At 39.7% G+C, this 20,006-nt stretch overlaps 2 protein-coding genes across 15 annotated transcripts in view; one reads left to right on the forward strand and one right to left on the reverse strand.

Moving 5' to 3' along the window:
• The window catches only part of JADE1 (jade family PHD finger 1), a 61,322-nt gene extending 51,779 nt beyond the window's left edge, over positions 1-9,543 (forward strand). For 11 of the 12 annotated variants that reach the window (XM_047718426.1, XM_047718421.1, XM_047718424.1 and 8 more), the window contains 2 exons: positions 1,969-2,086; positions 5,690-9,543. In XM_047718426.1, coding sequence (XP_047574382.1) covers positions 1,969-2,086; positions 5,690-6,600 — 1,029 coding nt within the window. In that variant the 3' untranslated portion in view covers positions 6,601-9,543. Of the gene's footprint in view, positions 1-1,968; positions 2,087-4,010; positions 4,210-5,689 lie in introns of all 12 variants that reach the window. The other variant, XM_047718432.1, reaches the window with a different exon arrangement.
• Positions 9,544-17,845: 8,302 nt separating this feature from the next.
• The window catches only part of SCLT1 (sodium channel and clathrin linker 1), a 190,491-nt gene continuing 188,330 nt past the window's right edge, over positions 17,846-20,006 (reverse strand). For all 3 annotated transcript variants that reach the window (XM_047718435.1, XM_047718433.1, XM_047718434.1), the window contains one exon: positions 17,846-18,391. In XM_047718435.1, coding sequence (XP_047574391.1) covers positions 18,329-18,391 — 63 coding nt within the window. In that variant the 3' untranslated portion in view covers positions 17,846-18,328. The remainder of the gene's footprint in view (positions 18,392-20,006) is intronic.

Raw genomic sequence — 20,006 nt, forward strand, 5'->3', positions numbered from 1 at the left:
GCCTTTCCTGGGGATAGTGGTTGAAGCGATCAGAATTAAATTTAAATAATATGCAAAGTTCAGGTACCCTGGTTTCCTTATTTTCTGTTTTCATGGATACTTTCAAGTCGGCTGTAAGTATCTTGGGTGTACATCTGACTTGAATAGAGTAACTTCACTTGTTTTCAGGATGTCAGAATTTGTTTCTGTTTCCTATTTCCAGAAGTCAGATTCCTTGATGTAAAAACTGTTGGGCAGAAGTTTTTAATCTGTGATACAAACCTAGTCTTGCCTCTTCCTCTCTTTGGCCTTCCACGCTCAAACCTCCGCCCTGGTGGAACAATACTTACCAAAGATAATAGCCTGTGAGCCACTTCTATCCCCATATTAAGTCAGGATTTTTAGAAAGGACATCTTCCTGGCCTGGGGCCCTGAGGCTGTCAGAACAGGCTCTGGCCAAGGTGAATTACACCAAAATAATATTGACTCTGAGATAGAGTGATTTTCTTCTCAATTCTTTAATTCTGAGATTACACATACACACGCACATACGTCTATACATCAAGAAGAGCTGTTAGGAGGATGCTGAGTAGTCCGCCAGGTGATGAGGGTCAGCAGAAACCTGACTGGGTGCTCCTGCAATAGGCCTGGAAACCACCATGATGCAAAAAAGAAGAAAACCAGCCAGCCAGTCCCTCTTTATGCCTCCTGTCCTCTTGGAGACAAGACAGCCGTGAACACAGGAAGGGCAGCTGGAATGGTTAGAGTTCAGAAAGGACTGGAAACCTTAGGGGAGGTGCTTGCACAGAAGCCAAAGTGCCAAGTCCTGTGTGTGGGGCTTGTTGCCACCCTTACGGGAAAGGTCGGGAACCCTTCAGCTTGTTCAGTCGAGGTGGCAGGGAAAGGGGGTTGCCCGCACCTCAGGAAGACAGGTGTTAAGGGAGTGTCGCCACGCTGTGCCGGAGGTGGAGGGCCTGCACTTCCGCCGCTGAGCTCTAATGGGGCTCTGGTCTTCATCTTCCTGAAGAGGTTTAATTGTAGCTCTGGGGTGTTGAATTTGACATTTGTGTTTTCAGGTGCATGCAATCTAGTCAGGTTTATTAACTAGTTATTTTGTTTTTGTATCAACTGATCATAGGTGGCTTTAAAAATGGGGAACAAATCTAGGGATCGATTAGTTCATATTGGTTAGTGGGTGTGTATGTGGGATCCCCAGCAGCTGTGGTCAGATGCCAAGTGGAGCTTTTAGTACTTGGCTCTTTTTTGTCACTTACAGATGAATGTGGAAGAGGGCAGTGGCAGTTGGTGGTGGTGATACAGGGAGTTGGACTTGAGATGCTGACAGCATATCAGTAGCGAAGCAAGGAGGACATTTCCTAGGTTTACATTCTAGAGGAACACAGTAGCTACCTGTAGGCTGCAGGCATTTCAGATGCTGTCCAGTTGATAATAAGTTTACTTGGATTCTGGTACCCATTTGGTCTTCTAGTGGGCTTGGTGCAGAGATCATTTTTGGCAGGTGTGGGCAAGGGTGTTCTGTGATGGCCCTTGACCCTGTGCTTCCTTAATTCCATCTTCAAGAGATGCTTGATAAAGTGGCTTCTGAACTGCTCGAAAGCCTTCTATCAGAATTCATGGGGAGTAGCTCCTGAGGGGTGGTATGCAGAGCCCTTTGGCAGGAGGTGGCATGTCTGGACTTGGACCCCAGTGGTCTTCCCTGCTGGGATGAGCCTCAGGCTGGGTGTGGTGGATGAGGCAGGGCTTCTGTTCAAGGTCCCCATCCAGTCTCTCTTCCATGTGGCTGCTGCCTACGCGGAATCCTAGTTAGCAGCCCAAAAGTGGTTTAGAGATTGGATAAAATGTTGAAGTACATCTTGATTTCGACGTCACTCACAGCCCTAGTAGAACACATTTCTCAGGTAAAGAAAAAACACTGAAGTACCGTTATGATGTGTTGCTTACTTAGCGTCTTTATTCTCTACGTTCTAGGTTCGGAACCTCACTTACATGGTGACCCGCAGGGAAAAGATTAAGCGGTCTGTGTGCAAAGTCCAGGAACAGATATTCAATCTTTACACTAAGCTCTTGGAGCAAGAAAGAGTTTCAGGTATGCATTAAGCTCTTGTAGGTCAAACAATAGTGTAGGGGTTTGTAAGCCTTCACGTTCTGGGAAAGGGAAAAAAAAAATAATAGTTTCTTTAATTTTCTTTTATGTATGCTATAGGAGAATCTTGGAAGCACTGACTTTCCTATTTCAAGAAAATCTTTGGGCATCTGAAGCATCACAGTATAGGGAAAAGGGCTTTGGATGTGACCTCTGTGACCTCAAATAGGGATTGAATCCTATATCCTCTACTTATAGGCCAAACACAAGCAAGCCCAAGTTTTTGGAGGCTCCCCCATTTTCCTCCTGTGTAACATGAGGATGGTATCTCAGGCTTCCTATTGGGAGCTCTTGTGAGACTCGAGTAGAACAGCAACTTCTCTGGTGTGTTGCAAAGCACCTGATAATTGTAAAGTGTCATGGGGATACCCATAAAGACTTACAGATTGTCTGGTCTTTGGATCTACCTTGTAAGGTGTGATAAGTAAGATCTGTTAAGACAGTATGGTTAAGGCACCACATCCATGTTGAGATAACATTTCCAATGCACATTTTGGTGTAGGTGGAAGTTTGGATGTTTTTGAGATTCAGCGCCAAGTGTTTATTTAGTGCCCTCTCTTCTACATTGCTCTGGGTTAGGCAGAGTGAACAAGGAAACGAAGATACATACTTCTCTGTTGTGGAGAGCACATCTGTTACTTGGAGGCAGGGTGCATGCTAGGGCAAGTCCTTGAACCTCTCTGGGATCCTGGATCTGTAAGAGGGGCTGGGTTCAGAATCTCCACCTCCCCTGGGTCTCTGAGTACTGACATTCTGTGACTGTGAATCCCGCAGAGCCAGCATCGGGAGGCTCTCAGGGAAGGAGATCACAGAGTGGATCGGGCAGGTCTTGGGTCTTCAGGGCCCTGTCCCCAGGCCAAAGCACTTGCCTTGTGTGGCCACAGAAAGCTAGCTTTTCCTGCTGCGGTGACTTTTTGTCTCTGTAGATGTAGATGGCTGACGCATAGGAGCAACAAAGTGGTTATACCCTATTATATTGAAATCCAAATTCTGGCTTACCTAAAACTAGCCAGATGAATGGAACTAGTTTTAAGTTGGTCAGCTGAACAAAGAGAAACAAACTTAGGGAGTTTTGAATGGTATTCTTGAGGCGTTGTTACATAGTGAATACTAATGGCATTAACTTGTTAATGTTACTTAGATAATTTTCTTCCCGAGAAGAAATATTTTCCAGATGTATAATTAGCTAGAGTTTATAGTTGTAAAACTTAAATTTTTGTTAAGTAGGGTTCATCAGGGAAAGCAGTTTGTTTGACTCACAGTGTTTCAAGTGAACTTCTTTCATTCATTATTCCTACTTGAATATAAATACATGGGACCTATTTTATCCCTTGTCTTTGTGGCCTCCTGTAAACAGCTGTCTGCAGATGCCCCAGCTTCTGGCCAGCATAGGCCGAGCTGCCTGTGCTGCCCTTGAGCAGGATCCTCAATGCATTTTGTGCCTGTGGAGTTGTGCCATTGGAGGGCTTTCTGTGACTCTGGTTAAGTTGTTATGTAATGAGTGATTACCTATAAAAATAAGCTGTAAAGAGCATTTTCATCTGATTTCACTTAAGAGTCATTTTTTTTTTTGGATATTGCAGGAAGCTTTCTGCATTTCATGGCTGAGGTTTTTATTTGGGTAAGTGATTGAGATTCTTCACCAGGTTAGGAAGTGTTTTGTGTAACATAGCTGTGAGGAAATCCTACTGCTATCCCAGAAAAGGTAAACAAACCCTTCCTCCCCATACTAAGTGTGGTGGGTTGAAAGCAACATTAATCTTTCTGCAGGCTGCCACAGGGAATGAAGTGGAAACCCTTTAGGATGCCTCCTCCCACCCTCCTTTCCAGTTTTAGACTTTCAGCTGTATTCTTACTCACGCCGCAGGTGGATCCCCAGTCTTAGAAGATAGGTGGTTCCAGGTGAGGAGGACATGGCCACAGCTTAGACATGTCGGTCAGGGTCCATGGTTTGGACGTGTGTGTGAAGCTGAGAACGGCAGGGCTGTTCTGCTGGAGGAGCACGTCCTCAGTGGGGACCATGCTTCCAGGTCCTGAGGCCAAGGCTTTTCAGAGACGGATCCCAGGTAGATGGAACTCAGAGTTTAGAAAATGTCGGTCCCTCTTACCTTTGTTTTCTCACAGCAGGTGACTGAGGAAGAGAAATGGAAGTGTGGCATGAAGGTTGACCTGAAGGTTTGATCCTTGAGAAAGCAGGCAGTCTCTGGCCAGTGGACTGTAGAACTCCCTACCCTGTGGCGCCCACATGCCTTCGTGTTCGGAGCGCTCTATTGAACTCCATCATGTTCGGAGTTGCTCACTCTGTTCTGTTCACATGTGGTGCCCATGTCTGTGGAGCAGGGAGGTCTCAACTGGGCTCCTGCCTGGCAGAGCCTTGCTTTCCTGGTGGTTTATACCTTAGGGGAGACAGAACATGAAAACAGCTCTTTATAGATGTCCCAGAGGCTCTTGCAGAAACATGGTCCTTGTGATGATAAAATCCAGTGTGTTATGAATTCATTGTTGAGGGTTATGATTCCTTAGTTGGTTGTGAGATGAATTCAGTGGGTAACCACCAGCATTGAAAGCAAGTGACATGTCAGTGCCACATCTGGTGGGGAAGGCTAATATGATTTCATGAAATGTGAGCTCTTACTGGGTTACATTGTGAAATTTTAGTTACTGTGATTTGCAGCAAAAATGTTTGCAAAACACCATTTTAACTTATCCTTCTTGTGTTGGGTGACAGTTCAGTTTACTTCCACAAATAGGCTTTGTATATAATAGTGAAGATTTAAAAGACATTTACTAGGTATCAAGAATGATTTTAAACTAAATCTTCCTTTCTCGTTTCATGTACTTACAGTTACTTATCCTCATCATAGCCCCATGAGGGTACATTAACTTTGGAGAAAGAAACTCTAAAGATTTTCATTTACTTATTTATTTGAGAGAGACCACGCCAGTGTGAGAGAGGGTGCAGGGAGGAAGGGCAGAGGCAGAGGGTTGAGTCTCAAGCGGACTCCATGCTGACTGTGGAGCCCGATGCAGGGCTGAGTCCCATGATCCAGAGATCACAACTGAGCCAGAAATCAAGAGTTGGGTGCTTAACTGACTGAGCCACCCAGGTGCCCTTGGAGATTCAAACTTCTAAGGCCCCAGTTGCTGCCCTTGTGATGCTCTCTTTCTTGTCTCAGAGGCAGATGCCTAACCAGGTGCAGGGGCAGAGGCAGTGCTTGACCAGGGGCATTCTGCATGGATTCCTCTTTGAAAGTCAGATCACTTGTTTTGTTTGAAGGAGAATGTTTCTCTTGGAAAGATGTTTCATGAAAACTTCTGTGAGCTTCAGCTATTTTAGAAAATACAGCATATTAAATCAAGTCTACAGACTGAATGCAGATTCTCAAGGCGGATAATATTTCTCTGTAAATTTTTATAGACTGGGTGGTTGTGCGTTGTACTGTTGGGTGGGTAGTTTGCATTACTAGGGCCATGCTAAGGTTCTAGAATTTTATTTTTTTTGGATCTGCTTCTGTAATTTTTTTCTTTGTGGTTATATGTTCATAGGTGTGCCTTCTTCCTCCTGCTCCTCCTCCTCACTGGAAAACATGCTTTTGTTTAACAGTCCTTCTGTGGGCCCTGATGCTCCCAAGATAGAGGACTTGAAGTGGCATTCTGCGTTCTTCAGGAAGCAAATGGGTACTTCCTTGGTTCATTCGCTGAAAAAGCCCCATAAGCGAGATCTATTGCCGAACAGCACTGGGAGTGGAGGCAAAACCCTGCTGAAGCAGCCGGACCTGTGTGGGAGAAGGGAGGGGATGGTGGTCCCAGAGAGCTTTTTGAGTTTTGAAAAGACCTTTGCAGAAGCACGTCTCATATCAGCACAGCAGAAAAATGGGCTGGTGATGCCAGACCATGGGGACAGAAGAGACCATCGTTTTCATTGTGATCTCAGTAAGGGAGACTTAAAGGACAGACCTTGTAAACAGAGTCACAAGCCTCTCAGGTCCACAGACGTGTCCCAGAGGCACCTGGACAACAGCAGAGCTGCCGCCTCCCTGGGAGCGGGGCAGGCAGCACCTGGCACAAGGAAGGAGATAGTGCCCAAGTGCAACGGCTCCCTCATCAAAGTAAACTGTAACCAGACTGCAGTCAAAGTGCCTACAACACCTGCCAGCCCAGTGAAAAACTGGGGAGGATTCCGGATTCCAAAGAAAGGGGAACGGCAGCAGCAGGGAGAGGCCCACGAGGGGGCCTGCCACCAGCACTCAGACTACCCCTATTTGGGCTTAGGCCGAGTTCCAGCCAAGGAGAGGGTAAAGAACAAATTAAAATCTGACAATGAGAATGACGGGTATGTCCCTGATGTAGAGATGAGTGACTCAGAGAGTGAGGCATCAGAAAAGAAATGCATACACGCCAGCAGCACTATCAGCCGGAGGACAGATATTATCAGGAGAAGCATTCTGGCCTCTTGATGAAACCCAGATGGCGTGGGGGTGCCGCGGGCTTGCCGTGGAGTTGCTAGACCAGAGCTCTGATGTGGGGGACAAGCAGAACCCCATCACTCCTGAGCTACACAAACACATTTACTTGCAAGTCAGATTGAATTTTTTTTCAGAGTGCTTTATGAATCACTGTTGTGAGAAGTGTGTTATCTGCAACTTGTTGAGGAAACACAAGAGTAGATTGTAACCCTCAAGACATTAGTACTTGAGGCTGAATTAAACACTAAGATAAGAATGACTGAAATAAGTCTTCAGAGGGCAAGGCTTTCAGAAGCCTCCTGAGTTTGTATTGCCCTCTGTATTTTTCCCAAAGCACAAACTCTTGGTTACCTGAATATGCGGAATCAGATGCAGTTCTTGAGAAACCCTCACGTACCGTTTAATAGCCCATAGAACTTACTTCCTGGGACTGTGGTAGATGTTGAAGTCATATTTATACTTTGGCCCACAAGGCTGTTTTTGTTGCATTGTAGTTAGAGGCAGCAGCTCCGAAGCTTCAGTGACTCTAGGGAATTCATGTGTAAATTAGAACAGCAGATGGGGAAGAGAGAATTTAAAAAAAAAGGTCAGATCTAGAAGATCTGAAGGGGCAGGGGGGAGCTGCTGCAGCTTGCAGATTTAGGGTCAGTATAGCAAGGTCCTGTTGCCTGAAGCACTTGAGTGTGTTGTGGGTATGGGACTGGTGGAGAAAGAAGCCATTAGAAAGTTCTGTAAGAAAGGGCAGTTGGTCCCATTTTTATCAGTCCTCTTGACCTTCCTCTTCCCTAACCACTTCCTTTTGGGCCAACTTGGGATCTCCCTGGCCTTTGGCATACCTGACCATCTGGCTTCCAACAATACTAATGGCTATTCAAGTTCAAGTGATGAACTTCCAGACTCTGGTGACATATTTCCCAGAGCCAACCACTATTGCATATGTTGGGGAATCCGGGCTTCCAACATGAATGGATTCCTTAAGAAAAAGGAAAAGAAAAAAAAAAAGAAAAAAGAAAAAAAAAAGCAAAATAGGTTATATTTTAAAAACAATAGAAAGGCAATAAGTTGCGATAACCTCTTACCATTGACCAAGATTATACGGGAAAGAGACTGAAGTGTAATAGGTTTCCTGGAGTCAGAGTTCTAAGCTCCAATTCGTAACTTGGACTTTCTAATTGCAAATGGCAATAACTAGTAAGTTATCAGCAATAATGAATTTAGCATTAAATTTGAGTACAATGTTCTGTTTTTGCACTCACTGTAGTGCGTATGTATGAAGACAGTGGATAGTGTTAAGGTCCTGTTAATTTTCTTTGGAATTCAATGTAGTTGTGAATCAAACTTAAAGTTTAAGTAGCAATGAAATTTAGAATTATGGGCACTTGGAACAAGCCCAACTTCCCCTAAATTATCCTTAGTTTGTTAATACCAGTATTCAGATTCCTGATTCATTTATACATCTGTTTCCATGTGGCAGGGACATTCTGATACTTAACGAGGGATGCTTTGAGTTCTGTAGTTACCTTTCAAGTCTTCCAGGTGATTGTCAACAGCAAAAAAGGCTTATGGAATTCCATCTTGCTATGCAAGTTTTATCCGATGATCAAATAGTAGATCTGTCACATCCCCATTGTATGTATGACATTTTCAAACCAAGTCTTAACTTTTCGAATACATTTTAGTAGCTAATTCAGGGGAGGGGAAAGAATGACCCAGGTTTTTAGATTGACTATTTTTGAGCTATGGGGCTCATTCTGAAAGACTGCTGTCCAGATAAGCTGTTGCTACAGATATTAGGAGTTTCTTAATGAATCCAAGTTGTACATTTACTCATAGCGTAATTTAAAAATCAGATTTTTTGCATATGAGCAAAAATGTTTTTGTTGGATACAGAAGAAGGTGGACACTTTTTACAGTTACATTTTGACCACAGCAACAGCTCTGGGTGAGAGTAGAATATATAGAGGGGTAATCTGTCAAGCCATAGAAAGAAAATCTAAATTTTAGTAAGTATATGACCTCTCACCATTTTAAGAGGTACCAGATTCATTTGCACTATTTAGGAATGCTAGTTTTGTGCAAAAATAATGCCTTACCTGTTTTTCCCCACATTTAGGTTGAAAAGCTTTCAAATGTTCCAAGTTATGCTGAACCAAAAAAAAAACAAAAAACAAAACAAAAAAAAAAAACAAAACAAAAAAATAAAGAAAAACCCACACAAAAACAAAACACAAAAATAAAAAGCCCACACTTTTTATTCCTGCTTTGAAATGCAAATGGTATAGAGCACGGTTTCTCTGACAGTGTAATGATAGCTTTGTAAGTTAGTTCATGTCCTGCTGGGAACTCTGTATGAGGCGGCCATACGCAGCACCCACCCACCCTACCCACTTGCACTCTCTTAGGAGCCATTTGCTCTGTTTTCCTTTCTTTTCTTTGAAGCTTTATCTTTCCTTGTGCATCCTGACCAAGAAATATCTTTGATTATGATCAATGTATTATGTCAAAATGTAGGCTAGTTAAACTTTTGTAAAGTTGCCTGGAATGTCATTTGTTAGGTTATAAACACAAAATCGAAAATGAAGGGTTCTATGTGTTGTGTACAAATCTTAATTATTTTGAAATGGACAAACTTGTCATTACATTTGTAACCTTGTACAGAGGATTTTTCACTATGTGCCTAGCTTGGTGTCCATTCAGCTAAAATTGGAAAAAAAAGGTGCATGAAGAGTTAAAAAAAAAATCAGAAATTAAACAAAGTATATGTAGAGATGACTATTTTATATTACATGGCCCAATCCTGTATTTATTTCTACCCCCTTTTTGAAAGTATTTATAAAACTAGTTGAGGACAGCTGTATTTTTTTGTTGAACTATTTAGTAGAATTTGTGCCTTTTTGTCTGTATGTGAATAAATGCTGTACATTTTGCAATACATTTTTAAGTGTCTTTTGAAATCTGATTTTACTAAGTGTTTAAAGATGTATATGACATACCAGTCCTGAATTGGTGTATGTAAGTCAACTGTTGGACCGTTTAGGAAGAAGAGCTGTAGGGGACAGAGCGAAGAGCACAGATTCACTGGGCTGCTGTCTGGCCCAACTCCGATGATGAGACATAGGAAAATGATGACCATTTATTTTTAGTCTTCCCTGCCTGGAGTTCTTTCCAGAATACAGTTTTTGACCTGAAAGTAATCTGACTGCAGGGTCAGGGAGACCTGGGTTTAAAGGCTAACTGAAACTTATCAGCTACGGGACCTTTGCTATGTCACCTACCCTGCATAAGTTTCCATCTTCCCTTCTGTACAAAAGGATTACACCCCACTATCTACTGGGGTGGGGTTAGGTTATTGAGATTTTTCAAGCAAGTTCATAAACATCTAAAGCATGCAGTAGGCACTTAGTAAATGGTAGACTATGTTAGGAACAAGGCCTTGATTTCAACAACATGTTGACAACAGTGAGCCCTCTGAGGCAAGAAATGTATTATTGAATGACAGGAAGACTTTAAGATCCTTCAAAAATAATTTTTCAAAGGCTAGTTTCATTAAGTGCTATCTTTTGATCACAGAATTCTGCAACACTAGGAAAAAGAAGAGATCTCTGCACTCTACAAAGGAGGTAGGTCCAAAATTACAACAGTAAGCACTGGCAGAACTGGACCTGGACCCTAGTTCTAATTTCTGGGTTTGTTTTCCCAGCCTGAAACAGTCTTTAACCACTGCAGGCAGAAATTAGCATAGAATGAAACACACTTTCCTTTATCTTGGGAACAGCAAAGCTGCTATGGGTTTATAGTCTAGATTCTCTGGTAGATTATGAGCCACAACAGGGTGGTGCTGCAATCTCAGGTGCTGCAATTTCTAATTTTTGTAAAATCTTGGTCATTTTTTTTTTTTTTAAACATGAATTGTTCATACATTTGGCTAAAAGCTTGTTTATTTCTCCTTGTTCCTCCTAAATAGTCACTACTATTTACTTCCATGTAGCTTGCTCTGAGTAAGACCCCGGAGAGGAATAACAGTGGTTCTTCCTGCAAGGTCTTAAAGTTGAATAACCACAATAGTTCCCCAGGGAAATTAAGTCCCCAGGAGCCAAAGGAAGGGCCTATCATCGGCAGTTCTGCAATATGTGATGGGAAATGTGGCACCAGGGACTTGTGTTCATTTTTTTACCCAGATCACTTAGAAAACAGATTCTATCCTTGAAACATTAGCCATCTGCAGCCAACTTTGCAATTAACTTCAAGGTTGAAATCTTCAATATGATTTCCCGTTAACGTTCAGAACTGCATCAGATGATAGGTTCTAGTCTGGCATAGAAGAGAAGATTGCCTGGTCACTGAAAATGAGTTTTAAGGCAAATCTGTTATCTACTCCCTTGACTTCAGCGATTCTCTGCTGCAGAGTCTGAGGTCTGTGCAGTCCAGCTCTTCCTGAGTTCTCATGGGCTGCTTACTGAGTATTTTCTGCCAGATGTACGTAGGCGCTAGAGATCGTGAAGCTCCTCCTCTTCCCTGTCCTGCCTTCGAGAGTGTCATCCATACCCGAAACCTGGGAGTCCTTTGTGAGTCTGTCCTTTAACTCCCACAGCCACATGGTGAGCCAGGTCTCTGTTTCTCACTGCAGTATTTTTCACTACTCTCAATCCCTCTACCACCTGCCATGTAATTCAAGATTTATCATTTTTTGCCTGGATTATAGCCGCAGCCTCTTATCTGTTTCCTTGACTCAAGTCTTGCTAAAATTTATACCTCCCTCTCCTGTCCCCAGTATCTACAGCCTTGACAATGCCATCTCCATAGTGAAAACCTGAAATAAAAATGGATTCTGTCATTCTACTTAGCCTTCAGGGGACCCTTCAGACTTATGCAGATAAAAGGGTTTATCAAATGGCAGACACTGGTCTGTATTTTATGCATATCAGTTTGCTTAACCCTCACAATGTGAGGTAGGCACCACTACCTAATTTGCTGATGAGGAAATGGAGGCACAGAAATTAAGTCACTTAATAAAATAAAGTCAGTTGGTCAGTTGCGAGTTAATCCCAACCAGGCTGAAGTTGAACTCCCTGGGCTCTATTGCCTCTCAGAATATAAAAATAGTTGACATCAAATAGTGTGTTCTTGAGTATACTCAGGATTATACATGGAAGCTTTAGTTCAATGAATTTTTATAAAGTAAAACAATGTTGGCTTAAAACATGTTCATGTACCAGTTGAATGACTGGACATAACCTAATGGATAATGAGCAACATGATCGGCTTGTGGTCAGTTCCTGCCTTCTAGGGAGAATGGTATTGGTTTCATTTCCTATACATTTATGTAACCTACATGTAACACACACATATTTACAGATAAAATATATGCATATACCATCAAAGAGGAAAACAGTGCCATCAGAAACTTAATTCTCCTATGTCCTGACACATGGTTTAGAAAGTTAGAGAACTATTTAAAATTACATAGTTTCTTGATGATGAATCTGGAATTAAGACTAATGTCTGCAGACTTAAAACTATGCGAAACCTTCAAATCAGTGTTTTTTGTGATATAAAGTACATTAAGTCTGGTTAGTTTTTAGAAATAAGTCATCACTTCTTGGGCTTTTGGCTAAGATCAAGTGCAGAAATGAATAAATCAAGCAATGCCAAATTAAATAGCAAAGATAAAAAAAAATCATGTATCATTCCTAATTTATCACTAGTGTATCCTGATAGTCTCACTACTGCTGGGCTTACTTATGGCTGTTTGAAATACTGCATTTTACATTATGGGTTAATTATGGTTATTTTACCCACTAATCTGGCTGATGGTTCTAATTTCAGGTTTCTTACCAGTGTGATACAATTTCTTTATGAAGCAAATCTTTTTCTCTGGTGTTTCCCTCCACCATGTAGCAGCCTCAAAGGGCGCTTTCCTTCTCTTGCTAATTATGGCTCTGCTCCAGCTTTTCTGTTTGAATTGTCTGAGCCTTTCTTTTTCATATTAAATCCCTGTGATCATATCTTTGCCTCAACTGGTCCCAAGTACTTAAAGTGAGTAAATATACTTTTCAAACATCATGCTTTAAAATACCATGCTTGTTTTGCCATAAGAAATCATACAATATTTTATCAACTACTTTATAATTGCTAAACATATTTATGACTTTTTGGGACATATAACACTTTTTTTTGGTGAAATTGTTAATCACTCATTCAAAAAGTCTGGAAATCTTAAAGAGACTGCATTATATAGGAAACTTCTTAGGAAAAGCATCTTCCTATCAAGTGGGATTTGGTAATTTTTTCAAACCTTGAAAAGAAATTGCCATAACCTAAAAAGTCAAATAACTTTAGCAGACAACATATATCTAAGCAAAGGAAGTTAGAAAAACCTTTTTTGAAGGCTTCCAGATTTCTTTAGTGGGTGGTAACAATTTCACCAAAAAACCCCCTGTATTTACCAAAAACATAAATATGTTGTGTTTAACAACTGTAAAGTAGTTGATATCCTGTTGTATGATTTCCTGGGTCAAAAGGAGCATTGTATTCAACATGACATTTGAAAGGCATTTTTTTTCACTTTGAGTACCGAGGACTAGTTGAGGCTTACTGATTAAGTTGCTTACTGATTATAGTACCTTATATGTTTGGAAAAGGAAATGATAAAACTCTAACCAGCAGGTCTGTTGAATTCTACGAGGTAATAAATGCAAAATGCCAGCACGCATCTTCCATAGGACAATAAACAAACAGTCATAAACATCAGGATGAGTACTGTAGATCCAGGGAAAGATTCCCCAATACATTCTTTTGGTTACTTGTAGAAACATGATTATAATTTTTCCCATTCTCTTTTATCCCCTATAGTTTATATGAAAGGAGATGCTAGTCTCATATTTTTAATCTTCACAAATCTTAGTGTTAACAGATTTTCTATGCATCACATTTTGCTCTGATTTTTTTAATTCTTTGAAAATAGGATGAAAATATTGAATGAACATTTCCATGATGCCATATTAAAAGCTTCCAGGGTTTTAAATAAACATAAAAAAAAAAAAAAAACCCAGTGATTAGTAGGCTGCTACATGGATCTACTAAAAAGAAATCTATCTGGGGGCACATGGTGGCTCAGTCAATTGAGTGGCTGACTCCTGATTTCAGTTCAGGTCATGATCTCAGGGTCCTGGGATTGAGCCCCGAATGGGGCTCTGTGTTCAGCATGGTCTGCTTTTTTCCCTTTCTAATAAATAGATAAATCCTAAAAAAAAAAAAAAAAAAAAAAAAAAAAAATCTGACTACATTTTTTTCTTGGACAGGATTACCAGGTTAGGTCTGTAGAGTATGACAGTTGTGGCATAAAGGAACTTTCACTGGACAGAATGCTGGGTCTTTCTCAATAACTTTTGTGATGGTGAAGCAGCAGCAAATGGGCTAGATTAAAAACAGGCTGAAATGACCAGGTCCCACGGATCCTGATTAATTATCCATACGGGAGCTGGTGGTTACTGTGTTCCAAGAGAACAACTGTATTCACATCTGTCTAGTTCTCATCTTTTTCATGATTATCATGAGAATATGGGTGGTATGTTTACCAAATCTGTAGATGGCATTGCCATAAATACAAAGTTGTATTTATAAAAGAAACATAGCACTAAAACAAAATAAAACAGAAATGGTCCCTATGCTTATAAGTAACAAACTGGATGACAGACTTGAAGCTAAAAGGACCTAAGCAGCACCCTGTAATGACATAACAAAATTTAAAAGGGATGGATGACCAGTCTGGCTTCTGGGGCAAAGATTTGGCTCAGCAACAAAACCTCTGGAAAAGAGTTTAAGATTTGAGTCAAAAATATGCTCAATATCTCCCAACAGTGAAATTCAAATTCCAAAAAACCAAACATGATTTTAAGCTGCATTAATGGAACTGCACACTCTAGAATAGTAATTTTTCTTTTCTCATCCCAAATACTAATGAGAAATTATATGTACATTTCCATGAATCACTAACTATAGTAACTCCCAAAGCATGCCTCCCTAAGAGACTATGTTAGACTGTCTTGGGGTTGGGAAAGTGGAAGGGTATGTAGTTTGAACCATACCCTTGCCCTGGGGATTCTAGTATGTTGTCTTCCTCACACTTAGGTATCTACCACTCACCCCATCCCCAGCTCTCTGTCGTGCTCTATAACAAAGGAATAGTTTTTTTACACCTTGAATGTAATTTTTGGTTCTGGGCATAAGACTGATGTATCCTAAGCACATCTGGTATGAAGTAGGTGCTTAATAAATATTTATTGAATGATGAAGGAGGATATATGGAAAATTGGAGCACTTCCAGAGGCCAGCGCCTGCCTGGCAAAAGGACTCAAAGTGGATTGTGCCATCCCCACCTCCTCCACCCCAGTGAATTTCAACAGTGGTGCCCAGTAGCAGCAGTAATTTGTTTTCTAAAAATAGTGAACTTAAGAATGTATATTTAGAAAGAAATAAACTAGAGAAGATTCCAAGTTAGCTCCATAATGTTATTCTCACATGCTTGCTTACATTCCAGTCTACTTTTTGAGTGGAAGAAACAAGAATGATGTTAGAACTAGTACATGGGAGTGTCTACAGGAAAGTGGGGGCACATGAGCATGTTTTGTGGTGAACCCTTGGGCTACAAGACCACTTCCTTAGTGTAGATTGGTTTCCTTGGTAGCTGGGTGAGTGCCAGGGTTATAAATATTACTTTGAAGATCCTTCCCACCCACCCCATGATTTTTGTTACTTAAGTACATACATATTTATTTAGTTCCATATAAATACTAAGATAAGACAGTTAACACTGCCCCAGAGGCACATGTTTGAACAAGTCTGAAGGGCTGGTAAGGGACAGATTTCATACGTAACACTGAGGTGATGCCGTGTCTGTCTCCTCTCTGTGCACATATCTCTATGTATATATACATTTTAAAATAAGCTAAAAAAACCTAATTATTTTTGATTAAAATGTTTGCAAAAAAGCCCATTACAGATTTGCTATTTTGGAAAAATTGATAAAATACATTATGGTTAAAGAACAGAATTTATACCAAAATGCTTAAAGTATTTTTTTCATTCTTCCTTGATTTGTCTGAGAGTTGGTTTGGCAGACTGTGTAGCTATGAAATATTCATATTTGCTGAATAAACGAATGACTGAATTGTTGCTAATGTTCTCCCATATTTGGGGTAGTTACAGTGATCACACCAGAGGAGAAATTAGAAGATTGTTGGCTGCCCCAATTTGCATATTTGTATACAAAGGGAAGAAGAGGTAATCATATCTCTTTTCTTCCTCAGGGAGACACAAATAAAGAAACATGAATAAATAAAATGAACTGGCTGTGTTGTCCTCAATTTCAGATTTACATCATTTCTTTTCTCTCTTTCCTATTCATTTCTTCTGTCTCCTAAAATACAGTTCACAGAAAACTGATATTTACTATCTTTGTAAATGAAGGCAAGACTGACCAATATGAGAAAAGTCACAGACTCCACTACATTTTTACTTTGGAAATCTAGCTAACAAACTTTTCTGAAAGAAAAATAGCCATGTATGTTCAATTCTGTTGGTAAACACAGCTTACCTCTGTTCAAATTCAAATTCAGCAGAGGTAAGAAAGGACTATCATCTGCCTATTAGTAGCCTGTCCTTTATTTGGAGACAATCTGAGTATACAAGGAGATCCAACTGGAGAGAGGGTTATCAATATTCAAATGTAAAGAGAAGGTGCCTATGGCCAAAGTTTAAAGAAAGTGCTTATGCTAAAAGATATACCTTGAAGAAATGAGTCTGGGAAGTTAGATTTTCTTCTTAAAAAATGACAATAATCATACTTATATTCCATTTGTCCACAGTGTTAGTTTCTGAAGTGCTTCCTCCTACAGTCTCATTTTTTTTTGGTACGATATAATTCTAGCATCTTCTCTAATTAAAAAGTTTTTAAAAATAAATTTTATATTCTATAAACATGAATATGAACATAACTCTTATTACATGGAAATTAGCCTGTGAATGACATGGGAAGAAATTTACGTTAGAGAATCAAATGAAAAATTCTGAGGAAATGAAAGTAAGCTAAGTGCCTAATTATCATTTAACTATCGTATTTGTATTATTTCATCTCATCATTGCATTTGACACTAGCAACCATTTGTCCCCTCCTACAAATAAGATAGGAGTCCCTGCCTCCTTTAGTTTTTGTCATATTCAGTTCTCCTGGCTACAGCCTTCTCCCTGCTTGTCTTCGGTCTCCTTCAAGGACTCCTCTCCCTGAACTCATTCAACAAAATGAAGACAATTTTCAAAGGTCCTGTCCTTAAAAATCCTTCAGTTTTTGACAAAACAGTTACTGAATACCTTCTGTGTGCCAGAAACTATGTTGGGTTGCTAAGAATACAAGGAAGCAGGGCAGACATGGATCTTGTTCTCAAGGAGTCTGCAGACTGACGGCATTGGAAAAAAGATTCAAAAAGAGTTAATTACTAAGTTTCCCAAGTGCTGTGAATCAAAAATCCAGCACATGTTATGAGAACTACAAGGGGACCTGACCTGGTCTGGAGGCTGGAAGGCTCTCTGAGGCAGGGATGTCTGAGCAGTGGTGATTTGAAGAACATGCAGATGGCAAGGGAGACACAGAGATCCTGGGGGAAGGAAGGATGATGTACTGATGGAAGCAGAAGGCTGCCATCAGAGCTACAGCACAAGAAATGAGGGGAAGAGGTAGTCAGCCACATCACATAAACCTCCAGGGAAGCTCCTAGACTCCATGGCTTCATTTTCAGTCCCATGCCAAAGACTCCCTTCCTATCCTGGTTTGCCAACACCACTCCTGAGCTTCTGACAACTGCTCAAATATTCACACATGAAGGTTTTCATGTCACTTCAAACTCAACTCATTATCTTTTATCTGGACTACTGTAATAGTTTCCTAACTTGTTAACCAGATGCAAACTTTCCTGCACTCATCACTGGAAAGCAGGGTGTCCCAAGTTCAAACCAGGAGCAGAGAATAGCTAACTATGTGGATCTGTGAAAATCAACTAGACTGCAATAGTTTAATGCCCATGCATTCTCAGACTTAAAGATTCCATTTGATTAGTACTGCTTTGAGTAATAGAGCAAAATAAAAAACAAAACCTCCCATTCTTATATATCTGATAAATACTGGAAATCATATAAATTAAAAATGAATCACTATAATTATACATTAAAATACATGACAGCATCATTTTAGAAAGTGCATAATTTATTACATTTATGAGTTTATAATAAAATGGATACTTGGGAACTTAAAAAATGAGTTACGAGTAACAATTAGATGTGAAATTCTCAAATCATGGAACCTGAAATATTAGAATTCTAGCATTGTCTTAAAAAATCTCTTTCTCATGATTAGTACAGATTGAAAATTGTTATGCTCTTCCAAGGGAAGAAAGGGGGAATTGAAAAACAGACACGTTGATGAAGGCAATGAATTCTTCTCAGCTGGCTTTATTCTCCACTGAAGCTCAATATAAGGTTATCTTTTCTTTACTTACAGGAAGCTGCCACTGTTCTGTTTTCCAATAACCCTCAAAACAGAATGGAAAATGCTTATGCAAAATGGCACAAGCCTTAACCATTCTCTGCAGGTTTTTACCATTTCAATACACTTCTAGTCCAACAGCTTTCCCAATTCTAAAGTTCTGTGAGTGAACTATGAATATTTTTAAATATTTTCCAGATTCATCATGGAGGCTGCTTTTCTTCTCTGCACTGTAATCACACTGAGCTGCAATTAAAATAGACAATCAGTAAGTAGTTACTTTTTCTAGGAAAATCTTACACTAATACAAAGTATAATGCATCACAACAATTATTGAAAATAATCTTACTGGAGGGGGTCCTGTAAGAGGTCATTTTTGGTGTTCATGTCTGTTTTACACTTGAGACTTTAAAATACCCATATTACACTAGAGATGTGCATGTCAAATATGACATTCCATAGCTAAGAGTGATATACAGTACTTAGAATTCCAAAGCATATTTCACTGATGCAAACCATCTAGATAAAAAGCTAACTAAAAAAGTGAGTAAAATACAAACTAAGTGTGATCAAGCACAACACTAGGTTGGTAATAAGATGATGACAGATCGTAATAAGAAAGCTCTAATAGATAAATAGTCTTCAAATATCAATTGGAGTTGATATTATATACACAAAGTAAAAAAAAATCCAATAGTACAATAGAGTATACATTATAAAGAAGCTTTCTCACTGCTGTTCATTCCATAGCCCTCTTTCCAGATACAACCACTATTTCCATTTTCTAAGTGTATTTCTAGAAATATATTCTAAATGAGAATAGATGCATATATTTCCTCACCTCTTTTTATTTAAAAAATGATAAAGTACTATACATATTTTTCACTTTTTTCCCCTTCCAAATGATCTACTGTACAAATGACTCCATGTGAGACCTACTTTATTCTCCTTAACAGCAGCAAACCTTCCCTGTATGGATATGCCATAATTTAACTGATTTCCTATTGATGGGCATTTAGATGGCTTTTAATCTTTTAAAATTATAGGCATTGCTGCAATTAGTATTTTGACATGCTTCCCTGCACAGACTTGCCCAGGTGCAAGTACACCATCTGCAGAATAAATTCTTAGAACGACTGGGTCAAAGGTGATAAACATCATAATTTTTTGAAAGATACTGCCAAACCAGGCTCCAAAGAAATTGCGCCAACATACATTTACATCAGTGATGTGTGGAAGTGCTAGCATAATGTATTATCAAACTTCATGATCTGACATGATCGTGAAATGGTGAAAAATGGTATGTGATTATGATTTAAGCCTGTGTTTGTCTTATGGGTGAGGATGAGCACCTTTTCAAATGTATAAAAGCCATCAGTCTTTTCTGTAAATATTTTTTATTCTTTTGTCTACTGTACTGTTGCATTTTTTTTGTTGACTTACCCATTCTTTACCTACATGTTAAGAATATTACTTTTGTCTCATGTTTTGCAGGTATTTTTCTCAATTTGTTATTGACTTTATGACTTTAAAATGCAGATACCTGAAATTTTACATGTTCACATTTATTAATTTCTTTTCATAGTTCCTGGCTTTTGTGTTCTTGCATAGAAAGTCTTCACCACACTGATTTTAATGTCAAAAGAATACAGTATGGCTTTCAGTGGTTTAGACTAATACACTTAGAACATATAACCATAGTCCAAAGATGGAGGAAGAATGTACAGAAAAAGTTGATCAGAACAGCACATTCAGAGCATGGAGGACTTGGTACAATGCAGGGCTTGTGTATGATGCTGGGCTGTACTGGTACGTTTGACATGCGCATCAGAGGAAATAATAATCTTCTAACTCTACTCCT

Source organism: Lutra lutra, chromosome 2 (genome assembly GCF_902655055.1).
Source record: "Lutra lutra chromosome 2, mLutLut1.2, whole genome shotgun sequence".
In the NCBI taxonomy this organism is placed as follows: Eukaryota; Metazoa; Chordata; class Mammalia; order Carnivora; family Mustelidae; genus Lutra; species Lutra lutra.